At 34.9% G+C, this 12,213-nt stretch overlaps 2 protein-coding genes across 2 annotated transcripts in view; both read right to left on the reverse strand.

Annotated features, from left to right (window-relative positions):
- The window catches only part of LOC120338667 (protein O-GlcNAcase-like), a 25,214-nt gene extending 20,173 nt beyond the window's left edge, over positions 1-5,041 (reverse strand). The window contains exons 1-4 of the mRNA XM_039406570.2: positions 4,690-5,041; positions 4,142-4,239; positions 1,860-1,990; positions 1,163-1,331 (exon numbers count right to left, since the gene is read on the reverse strand). Of these exons, the coding sequence (XP_039262504.2) occupies positions 1,163-1,331; positions 1,860-1,990; positions 4,142-4,239; positions 4,690-5,012 (721 nt within the window). The 5' untranslated portion in view covers positions 5,013-5,041. The remainder of the gene's footprint in view (positions 1-1,162; positions 1,332-1,859; positions 1,991-4,141; positions 4,240-4,689) is intronic.
- Positions 5,039-8,023, reverse strand: LOC120338668 (serine/threonine-protein kinase 16-like). Its single transcript, XM_039406571.2, has one exon. It carries the CDS (start codon positions 7,909-7,911, stop codon positions 6,979-6,981), a length of 933 nt encoding a protein of 310 aa, XP_039262505.2. The 5' UTR covers positions 7,912-8,023; the 3' UTR covers positions 5,039-6,978.
- Positions 8,024-12,213: the final 4,190 nt, after the last annotated feature.

The following is a 12,213-nucleotide window of genomic DNA, read 5'->3' on the forward strand; positions in this document are numbered from 1 at the left end:
TAACATAATCTTAAAATATATATAACCATCAGTATATATAAAATTTCAAGTTCAAAAATATTATTTCATAATGTTATCTGTATAGTAGATTAATAAGCATTGGCCATCTTTGTCCTTAATAAGCTATATCGTTGGTTCTTTGCGTACGTCATTACAAAATTTAAGGAGGATGCCAATTAAATTCCATCATAACGATGTTTTATAATAAGATATAACATAACATATTGAAGTAGAAATGAATTAGGTTTGCATGGCCTGTTCCCAGTCTGCACCGTTATTGAATGAATGAATAGAAAATAGAGCTATCGAGGTGTTGAAAAAGTCAGCTAAAAATATTTTTTGCCTGTTATTCCAATTGGTATTTCTTTGCATATGCAACAGTTAAAAGGTTTGAAGAGGATGTCAATTAAATTTATCATAACAATGTTTCATAATAAGATATTACATAACATGTTAAAGTGTTTCCAAATTAGGTTTTTGTAACTTGTTCCAGTCTGCACCATTATTGATTGAATGAATAGAAAATAGAACTATAGAGTTGATCAAAACGTTAGCTGAAAAGTATTTTTTGCCAGTTGAGCCAAAATCGAATTACCGATTTCTGCTTTCAAATTAATATAACAAATTCGAAATTGAATCAAAGCAAACTATATAGTTTAGATCAGTGTTCCTCAGTCTTTAATCTTGTGGCGAGTCTAAATCTTAGGCGAAGTGTCAAAATAAGGCTAAGATCATCAGCCCACAAAACCTCAGATAAAAATTTCCTAAAGATGCTTTTCTTTTTGTTATAAACAATACAGAAAGAGAGTTAATGACCAAACTAATCCGGCACCAGTATATACAGACAAACTTTGGCGCTCCAGAAGTATGTGTACCAATATGGAGGTAACTAATTTTTTTCGCCTACTTTACATCAAGTTGTGCAAGGGACGGGAAGCCTATGGGCAGGAGGTATATTCACTTGGCTAACAAAAACAGTCCCCGAACTCGAAATTTGACTAAAATAAGGAAAATCAGAATAAAATTATGGCATAACAACAGTACCAAAAATAGAAGTATAGGGACATTCATAACATTGGCTCAACTTCATTTATTGCTAGTTGCGCAAGAATCAAATGTCTACTCCTTCTATTAAATGACAACAATAAAAACTTCCACCCACCTGTAGGACAAAACAAGAACTTTGGTCCCCCAAGCAGCTGATACATTTGGTTTGTGACGCCGGCTTGAGCAGACGCGGCAGATGCGTATTGCATTTTGTCTGCTGCACATAGGATCGGGTCTATGTCATCGAACAACAAGGCAAATGCCTTGCATCCAAGACTTTGTACCTGTGAAGGAATATTTAGATGAATTTGAAAAAGATTAACAACTTGCATTTAATAAATACACATTCAAAATGTTATTGAACATTTTTTCATGTTGGCTCAGGTTAAATTTTTTTTTATCAGATGTTTTTATAGCTTCACTCAGTACAAACAGATTCCAAATTGCACGAAGCTTATATTTTTAAAAGAGTCGGACTTGAAATTACAATATAAAGAATTGAGTTTCTGTGGTTTGCTGTTGATAGTTCATTATTTTCTATGAATCATATGTTTGTTTACAGTAATTATTACTGTCATGTCATTATTACATTGCGAGCCTCACTGGTCACTGGTATAAATACTGTTCATTCAGCTGTAAAAAGAGACTGCCCTTGATTATATGATAAGTATGTGCTCTGTCTGTTTATTTACTTTACTAATAAACTTTTATTTGACTTAACAGCTGTTTAAAATTTTGCAGAGCCTTGTTTAAAGCAAAGACATAAAAAAAACACAAAAAATTTACCTCAAGCAACCTTATTAATGAATTACCTGCAACAGTTTACTTTTCAGACAATCCACTTCTTTATCTGAAGCAAATGACATGTCAAGGCCTGGTGATATGGCATAAATGAATAAGATATCTTGCTCTGTTGCTGCATCAATGAGGAGCTTTAGCAGAGCTGTAACAGAAAGGATCAGTAAGAACTTCTGAACTTTTGGAGAAAACTTTGTGTCGCCAAACTCGGTTGGCTGTAAGCTCTCACGCATCTACATTCACCGTACCCACCAGGCAAAAAATATGGCGCTCCAGAAGTTTGTGTACCAATATGGGCTTAACTAATTTTGTTCGCCCATTTTACATCAAGTTGTGTAAAGGGACTGAAACCTATGGCATGGGCCTGAAACCTTTGGGAAAATCATAATAAAATTATGGCCTAACCTGAACCAGGTACACACCTTACGAGAGTACCAATTTCCTTAATGAAAAGAGCGAGGAGAATTTCGTATAATTGGCATATTCCTCACAATTCCTGTTCGCTTAAAACAGTAGTACCCATCCTTTTTCAATGCATTTCCATCTTTCCCCCTCTTAGAAATTTTCATTCTTCACTAGCAATAGTTAAACGTGCACTCTGCTTTTTGTACAGTTTAAATACTCGTCTTAGAAGAATCAGTGGTTGTATGCAACTCCTCAATTAGTACTCTATTCATAGCTAGAGACCATGTTTTGAGAAAATTAGTGTACAACAGAATATACTTTTTCATTTTTAATTAGGAGGAACACATATTCTCATTTTCGTTAAAGATTTAAAAAGGGAGTATTTTTGACAAAGTATTATATTAGCCAAGATAGTAACTAGTTAATTATATTGCTTATTAAAATTGATTAATCCTACTAGATATGTTCTCAGAGAATCAATTTAGAATGCGTGCAACAATTGAACACATGACAGAAAGGTTCCAGAAATCGTTATTTTCAAAAACTAGTAAATTGGATAACCCAGCGGTTCCCAAAGTGCGCCCCAAAAATTAACAGAATTGTGTTATTAAACTAATATATGATAGAATATTTTACTTATTCTATTTATCTTTTCTTATTTCAAATGTTGTGTATATTATGAATCAATAAATTCATTTTACTTTTCTATGTTGTTTACATTCTGTTACTTAGTGTCTGACTTTATTGTTACGTGACTGTTACGTAACAATAGAGGAAGACACTATTTGCTGGAATTTCGCCAGCTGCAGTTTATTTATCTGCTGAATCGAGTTTAGCGAACATGAATGATTGGATGGATCAATCCATTCATAGGTATGGGCATTATTAAGATAGTGGGTGTAACCTAATGAGTATTGATATATACACACTGATGGTATTTATTAGTTACTGGTACTGCATCATACAATTTCTAGTTCCCAACTACCACACATAAAAAAGCTATCATAACAGGTTGGGCCACATAACACAGTAGTTATGTTAGCAGTTATTCTTCATGCACATATTAACTTGGTAACATATTGCTAAGGAGTTGACTTATATTGATTGCTATCTTCAGATAATATCCTGCCATTTAAATTTAATTTAAAATCCTACGAAAAAAGAAAAATTCTGACCTATTCGGGGTAATTTACCTCAGTTTCATGGACCATATTCCCTATTAACATTACCAAATAGACTCCAAGTACCAATCATGTTCAAACTGAGAAATCTTTCATGGTAAAACAATTTCGGCCAACTATAATGCACAGGTAAAAGTTGAATTTTGCCTAACCTAAAAGCTACTTGATTTCAGGTGCCTGCTTGTTCTGAATAAGTGATTCCAAAATTCACCAATATTGTCCCATATTGAGCGGAGGGAAAATAATTGGGGGGAATTGCCTAACCCTCTGTAAAAAATTAGGGTAGACAAAGTTTAAACCTTGCAATAAATAGTAACTTTTAACTCTAGTTCAGAGTCTTGCTCAGAGTATAAACATCTCAAAGTAAAATGTAAACTTTGCCCGTTTCATGATGCGCTTTTATCGCGATGCGCTTACCGTAAAACTAAATTGTGGTTTGTTTTAAGCAGTAGGCAAAAGTAGAAACTCTTCTAAAGAACATTTTTAAATGGGGTCAAGACACCCATAACCCCAGCACCACCACTCACCCCTCTGACTGCACAGGTTAAACAACTTGGGTTGGTTTCAAACGACCAGATCACCAACTCAGAGAGGGTGTAAAAAGTGAGTAGGCAATGCTGGAACACGAAGAATTTTCAACCTTTTCGTCTTCAAATAAATAGTAGACTCATGCATACCAGCGTAAGCCAATGGAAAAATTGAAACTTTACCTGTTTCATCCATAGAATATAAGTCTCTCCAGTATAATCTATGTTTGTAATCATCTTTCGGTCCGTACAGATAAGTATTCATTCCCATCGATTTCATTCTGAATAAAATGAGAGATCGTTAGAAGTTAAGTAAAAAATATATTCGACTCCCGACTCCAGCTTTAAACAAATTTTTGAGTCAGACTTACGAAATATTCAAACTCGAAATTCTAAGAAAATCGAATTTCGATAATAAATACTTTGATTTGTTTTACAGATTGTTAAAAACGATTAGTGAAATTAATAATTTTTGAGTTGAAAATTTTGACCTCATTATTAATGAAAGGAGGATATTCGATCTAGATTTCAAAATTATGATTCAGACTTCGAGCAGTTTGAACAACGACAATTCCAGAGAAAACATGTCAAACTTTTGATTCCACAGCCTATTCCAGACTAATATACCTGCTTAAATGTAGATCTATACAAGTTAATTGAGGTTTAATACAGTCAACCAGTGCGTTATTGATTTGAAATCCATATTATATAACAAATTCAACTACGCTAACCTCTGAAAAAGTTCTTTCCTTTGAGCAGTTGTCCATGGTCTACCATAGAAGCCTTCTACAACCCCACACATAAAACTACCATCTCCTTCAGCAAATTCTATCTCCACCTCCTTATTTTCACCCTCTTCTTTATTTTCATTTTTCTTCCCCTTAATTTTTTTCAATTTTGATTTAAGTTGTCCCATTTCATTTTCAGCGTCAGGCGCAGGTGAAAGGTCATCTGTTTTTTCACGATTTTCATCTGATGGTTCGTTATTTCCCAACGAAACACTCGATGTCGCTATCTCCACTGACATTTCAACATTTTCATCTTTGTACGACATCGATTGACCAAATCTATTTCTATATATTATTTTCTGCACAGGAAAGACACGAATATTTACAGTGTATGTGGTTGAAGGTTAACATAAATACTAAAGAGCTATTTTCCCAGGACAGAACACGATCAATATAGATTAGACCAGCGTTTCTCAAACAGTGGGGCGCGCCACTCAAGGGAGCGTAGGCAATTTTTCAAGGGGGCATGGAGCTAATTGAAAATAATATTTGTTGGATTTTATCTTGCCTGCATTATTTAGGATATTTCAATACGCCTCAAAAAGTTTGAGAAACACTGGATTAGACAGAATACAGAAAATTTAAAATAAGACACAACACAAAATCCTGATACTTTAACTATTTTATTTAGGAAAGTTGTCCACCCTAATAAATGTTACTTTTGGCCTCGTCAACAAAGGGGTGTTTCTTGCAGGATTAAGAGCATGCTTTACAGCATGAAATGTCATTCATGTTTAAAATTAAAATTCGTCAACATTGAGTAATTTCTTTCAGGATTAAGAGTCATCCACAGCATGAAATGACATTCATGTTTAAAATTAAAACTAAAATCAAGTAAATACACAAAATAATTTAAGATGCAACAATATTAAAAATATTGCACAAGAATAATAAGCATTCATTTAAGGTTCAAAACTTTCAAAGATACATGAACGCCTACAAGAGTGGTACAAATAAGGAAACAAACTTTCACCGCAAAAACAAAAGAATTTACGATATATATTTATCCTTTTCAAACCATTAAATTGTATAAAGGAAGGCATGTCATATAAGGCCATTAGCACAAGAGCGTTAAAGTTATAAAACTAAAAAGTTTTTCGAAATTGCATGCTTCGAGTTATCATGGCTCGGTAGTCGGTACAACATTTTGCTTGGCCACGGCTACACCCTGGTACAACATTTTGCTTGTGCTTATAGTCTCATGAAGGGTGGAACACAAGTAGATTAGATTATAAATCAGCATTTATAAAAAAATCGAATTTATAACAGTGACATTTCAATTCAAATTTCTAAATTAAAACTGTCACGTAAAATATAATACGGAATGAAATATCAAAATACTTGAAATATCCATTAGGATATATTGATAGGGATTTGATAGGAATAAATTTGATAAACATACAAAATCAAACTTGTTGAAGCTAAAATGTAAAACACCAAAAAATTAGGCAGCTAGACCCCACTATTAGACTACTGTAATTCTATAAAAACACAGAATTTACCACCGACCTCTAAGCACCACGATAATTTTGTAACAAAAGAAATTCTGTTAATTTGCAACAATGTGAGAATGGGCTAAAAAAGCCCTGATTCTCATACACATATCAGAACAGTATGTAGCACCAGAAAACCTTTAATGTCAAATGAATGAAAAAGGTGTAAACCTAACCTTACATCATTATCAGCCAATAGAGGCTGTTGACTGAATCCACTTCCATGATATGGCATTTCTGTGGAATCGTATATCCTCCTCGCATATAAGCTGAGTTTAAAACTCAACAAAAAGTTGCCAAATTAAGGCTTAAACGCATATAACTCTGATCAGTAATCACACTCAAATGAAACGACATTATGCTAACTTAATTCTAATGGATACAACTCGAACCATGATAAATTCTCACACACACAAAGCAGCGCTCGCTTGGTACGCTATACCAGCGATAACAGTCTGTGATTGGTTGTCATACACATGATCGCTTGTGGCTTATATGCAAATTTAAAAAAAAATGATTTTATTAGGGGGTCGGCTTGTATGGCGAGGATATACAGTAATTGCTTGATCAAAAACTGAAGAGCTGAACTTGAAAATAAATAGTTCATCTGATTATCAAAATTACATAACAGAAGTTCGTATTATAATCAATTTGCTTTAGAATTAGGCTACATTATTCTGAAAAGTTAATCAAAGGATGAGGCAGGAAATATAAAACTAAACGAATATTGAGATCACTCCTATGAATCATCCATTTGCGAATTTCTTAATGTTTCAACTTGAGAAATAGTCCACTCTATGTTGGGCCTCGTTTCTGGCTCAAGAACCATAAGCTCATTAACAAGATTTCGAAAACTTTGAGGAAAAGGGTGGTTATCTGGATAGACCAACTTTCTGTTTTGGACAGCTAAATGAACAGAATCCTTTTTTAACCAAGCTTTATCGAAGGGGCCTTCAAGACACATAAGACTGTATAGAATACAACCAAGTGACCAAATGTCAACTTTCTCATCAATAATGGTGTGAGTGTTAACCTGGAACAGTTCAGGTGCTCTATAAGGCATTGTACATCGTTCCGCGGCTAAATCTTGTAACTCTTGCGCCTGAGAAAAAGATTTGATTTCAACTCTAGCAGGTGCAACAGATCCTAGATCCATTAACACAGGTACGTCTTCATCGGTTAGTAAAACATTAGCTGGCTTTAAATCCCGATGTGCCAATGGTGAGGGTTTGTGAGTATGAAACGCTTCCACAGCTCTACATATCCCATAAAAAATTCGCAAAACTCTCCTTCCCTCAATCCATTCTTTTTTACTAATAAAACGTTGGAATTCATCCCATAATGTTCCTCGTTTATGAAACGGCAGCAAAAGCCAAACTTCTGTTAATCTGCCCTTATCAACCACACAATGGTCCACAAGAGGAATTATATTATCGTGATGAAATTGTCTACAATACTCCGCTTCTTCTAAAGCCTCATCTCGAGCTTTTTTATCGTGGCAGATAATCCGTTTCAAAGCATAAAATTGTCCGTCTTTTTTTCCTTCAATCAAATCAACATAACTAAAGCCTCCCTCCCCAATGTTAGTTTGGAAAAAGTATCTTCGATTATTTATTGTTATAATGTTCCTTCCGCACGCACACGCAGCCAATGAGCTCATGGAAGAACCCATTTTCTACTGTTTATTTATGATAAGAAATAGTGTTCACTTTACTACATATTTTTAATATTTAGAACAGTCAAATTGATTAGTTGCTGGGTAAGAACTGTAGAATGAAAAATTGACATTTTAAAATTTTCCTTTGAGAAATTTCTCGCTGTCTTTTTATTATATATTTTAAAAAATTGTAGAGCGTGATTGTTTCAAACTTTCCCAACCTATGGTCCCGATGAAAAATTGAAATAACTCGGTGAGTCCGTATAATCTTAAGTCGCAGTAATATCAAGGCATATCAAAGTATCGGAATAAAAATATATGATTTTTTGATCAAAGGACTGACAAGGCAGCAAGGGCAGAATGGGTTATTACAGTGTAACCGGTACCGTACCGAACCACAGTACCGGTACTATACCGTACCATACCCTGGTAGAATCAAATCATAACAAAACTACAACACCGGTACCGGTACCGGGTACCGGTATATCTGTATATAAAAATGTGTTGCATAATGCCAAAATGCATCAGTGCGTGAGCATTGTTAATTCAGTACAGTACCGTAATTGCAGAGTTGTCAGAATGCTCACTGACTCAAATATCCTCATCCAAATATACCGACACAATACCGGTACTTATTCTCGTTCTTTGTCTTTCCACCTCTAGCATTCCGTATCTAGCGTGCATTGTACTATTTCAATTCAATGGCAGCCTACTCTACAGACTCTAGGCTTATTTTGATTCTGTCTGTCTATCGCGTTCTTTGTCTCTCCACCTCTAGTACCGGTATTCCGTATTCATTTTACCATTTTTAATTTATCTGAGCTTATTTTGAATCTGTCTGTAGTGAAGAACAATCTCTCTTTATTGCCCGTATATAACCTAATACCGGACTACGGAAGAAGCAACTTCTCAGCAAACCAGTTCCAACTCACAACGGCCGGCAACCAACTTGCCTAATGTTAACGTCAAGGGTTAACAAGTTCATGGACGCCATATTGTGCCAAATTTGGGAATCGCGAAACAAGGATAGGATTTACATATTTATCCCGGGGGAGAGGAAAACCGATAAAACGGCTTAATCATATGGCGAACCACGGCCTCTCGTCCGGTTACCAGTCCAGGTCGGGTCGGGTATGATATTAGTTAGCCAGTTATTTGTTTTTGGAAGCATGGACTTAGTGGCGTAACAACGCAGTATGGCGCGAAATGCCGTCTCCTCAACACCGTCGTAAAAGCTGAATAAAATTCCACACAACAGAAGAATTGAAGCAGTAATTGTAAAAATTTATTGACAGTTCCAAATTCAATAAGTCTAGTTTTCATTGAAGCAAATTCAGAAATTATTTGGTCAAAAGATAATGTCTCGACTAAATCACTTTCAATAGGCAGTATTGCTGGCACAGACAGCCTGCTTTCTACCATAGTCGATCTCAAGTAAACTTTATCAACTTGGGTTTCGACTTCGTTATTCGCAGCTTGTGAAAGGAACGGCAACAGTGATAGGCCGCGAGCCGAGGCCCTGAAAAACGCCTAGAAAGTGAGTTTCGTAGCGCACATCAGGTAACTACCTGAAAATGATTTTAAAATGTTTCTTAAAAATTTAGTAACAAATATTGCCTTGTTCCCATTCCCAAAAGTTGCACGTTTTACGGAAAATACGCTTTTACTACAAGAAATATGTGCTACGATCTGTCCTATATTCTCTAAATTTTCGGCAATGAACAATGACTTCTGCATGACGTAACAATTGAATCGAATCAGCTGTTAGCGACCGGATGAATATTAGTTATTACTGAGAGAGAGAGAGATTTATTTTCGTCAACCAGAAAAAAAAAAAAAAAATAAACACTGAAACAATGGCAACAATAAAAATGTATAGTTTTTCGGTATAGACTGGGGGGAGCGATACGACCATACGGTCATCAGAGTCAGCTCCCCCCATATTCACTATTTTAATTATGCATATGAGAATTCTTGAGAATTGAAAAAAAAAAAAAAAAATTTTTATTACAGAAGAAATACAGAAAATAATGACATCCTAAATAGATATCTAATATTGAATTAGGTGGAATTTTTGTTCAACATGCCAGCTGATAATAAATCATGGGATATGTGCATTGGAGCTTGGAAGGAGCAGCGGTGTGGAAAACAGTTACAGAAAAGATTTGGAGAAGATTGAGAACCACTTCTGAAAATCATGATCACGAAAATTGGTCACATCTGGGAAAATTTCACTTAGCAACTTATGCAAAAAATAAATAAAACTTTCACATTGTCAACGTCAAATACATTCAAAAACCTAATGATGAACTTTTATGATGACAATTGGGAGAAAAGCTTTCATTGAAAGGCATGTGTTGGCAAGAATAAAATTTATACACATCTGAGGAATGTTGGACTTGATAATGCAGAAGACTGAGTTCCCCCTATTATATATTCATAGGACATATATTTATAGGGAATGTCATAACTCGAACTATATCTATGTTTGCTGACTTAATGCTATGAGAAATATTTTTTGCTAATAAAAACTTGAGCCTTTGGGTGATGTATACAAGTCAGTCAAATTACTGTTCGTAGGGTCCGCATTGATAAAAATATATTTGAGAGGAGTACTGGGAATAAAAATATTTACACTCCATCCTGGATCTAGTATAGTTGGGGCGTTCAAGAGGTTTTCAGCATGATCATTATCAATGTAAATGTACCAATGCGGTGATCAAACTGACCTAATCACAATGAAGTATAGGAGGAAAATTTGCAAATATTAAAGCTCAATAAAGGCACTCAAAAGATCTCATTTATATAAATACAATATTCAAAAGAAATAATATAACAGTAATCAAACATATAGGATAATTCTTATATCATTTGGATAATTATGAAAGTGATGGACAACTAAGACAAGTACAGTATGATTAACGAATTAAACGGGTTAATAAATAGTTGATGGTTGAATAGAACAACATTGCACGCTATAAAGAAATATCAGGTTAGGAAAAACATGTCATTTAAGATTGCACACTGCAAGTTTAATTATATTTTAAATATTGCATAAACAGGTTGCATGAGTTCATTAAATTTTTAAGGTGGGGTCTTCTCGATCGATCTTGCGTTTAGTTGGGCAGCCTTTCCATAGCCCCGTTTAGTTATTATTAGTTAAGTTGTGCTAAGACGTTGTTGAAAAATGTATAAGTAAGTTATTTAACACTTGTAGATCTTTACCATGGATATGGGCCGTGAGACGAGGCCTTGAAGAAGCCCAGAAAATGAGTTTCGTACCGCACATCTGATAACTAAATGAATTCGTGAAAATGAACATACTGAACGCATTACAGCTTGTTCCACAATCCTGATGCGAAATTGAATATAAGAGGTTCCCGGAAATTCAATAACCATAAGTTTACAACACATACATAAGAACTATGCAATTCGAGAGCCCTACAGCACACTAACACAAATGTATTCCTGTAATGTTTTGCCTGACCAAAATCGGACTTCCTCAGTCAATCATAATTTATTAGGTAGATTACGAAAAATATGGCATACATGTAACCAACAACAAAAAATACTTTAATTGTGTGACAGGAGTCGCGAGTGACCTCGAAAGCAGCGACACCAACAACGCTGATTCACATTAGCGAATAAATTTTATGTAATAACCACAAGCAGTTTACAACAAGAACAGCATAAAAAGCTACATCCATTTTATAGAAGCTATCAAACGTATTTATTTTTAAGCAATGAAGTCACAAATTAACATCGTGAGCACGAAAACACAAATAAATCAGTTATTTCTCACTTAGAAATTTACCGGAAAAGTCAAGAAAATTAAATGAATGTACAATATGTACATAACATAGTGAACAGAAATATCACAATTAGTCTTTTTTTAGTTTATGTGGTTATGTATTTGAACAAAGGCAATATTATTTCTAGAAACAGGACTACGACACTAACAAATGTCCGAAAAAACAAACAAATAAATGATATTTATTAAATCAACTACAATATCTAATTCACTTTCTTCTGAATTGTTTTCGAAATCCCCTATCTCGAAAATCGACTTTTCCTCTATAAGCAAGTGCAGTTTTAAGTATTCTGTGGCGTCTGCAGCTGCCGCAAAACCATGGCGGTATTTCCATACCATGGCCGCTACGGCCAAACCTATGGCGACTGACTTTTTAGCTGCCACAAACCAATGTCGAGCTGCCGTTATCGCGGCAGCAAATTGAAAACCAATGGCAGGTAAAATTTTGCTGCCGTAACCGCGACAGGTGGGCCGTAAAGATAGGGCTGTCCCTTATGGTGACAAAT

The sequence above is a fragment of the Styela clava genome, chromosome 9 (genome assembly GCF_964204865.1).
Source record: "Styela clava chromosome 9, kaStyClav1.hap1.2, whole genome shotgun sequence".
In the NCBI taxonomy this organism is placed as follows: domain Eukaryota; kingdom Metazoa; phylum Chordata; class Ascidiacea; order Stolidobranchia; family Styelidae; genus Styela; species Styela clava.

Bases quoted from the DNA above. Each gene is read 5' to 3' on its own strand.
- LOC120338668 (XM_039406571.2), bottom strand. From the start codon at position 7,911: ATGGGTTCTTCCATGAGCTCATTGGCTGCGTGTGCGTGCGGAAGGAAC.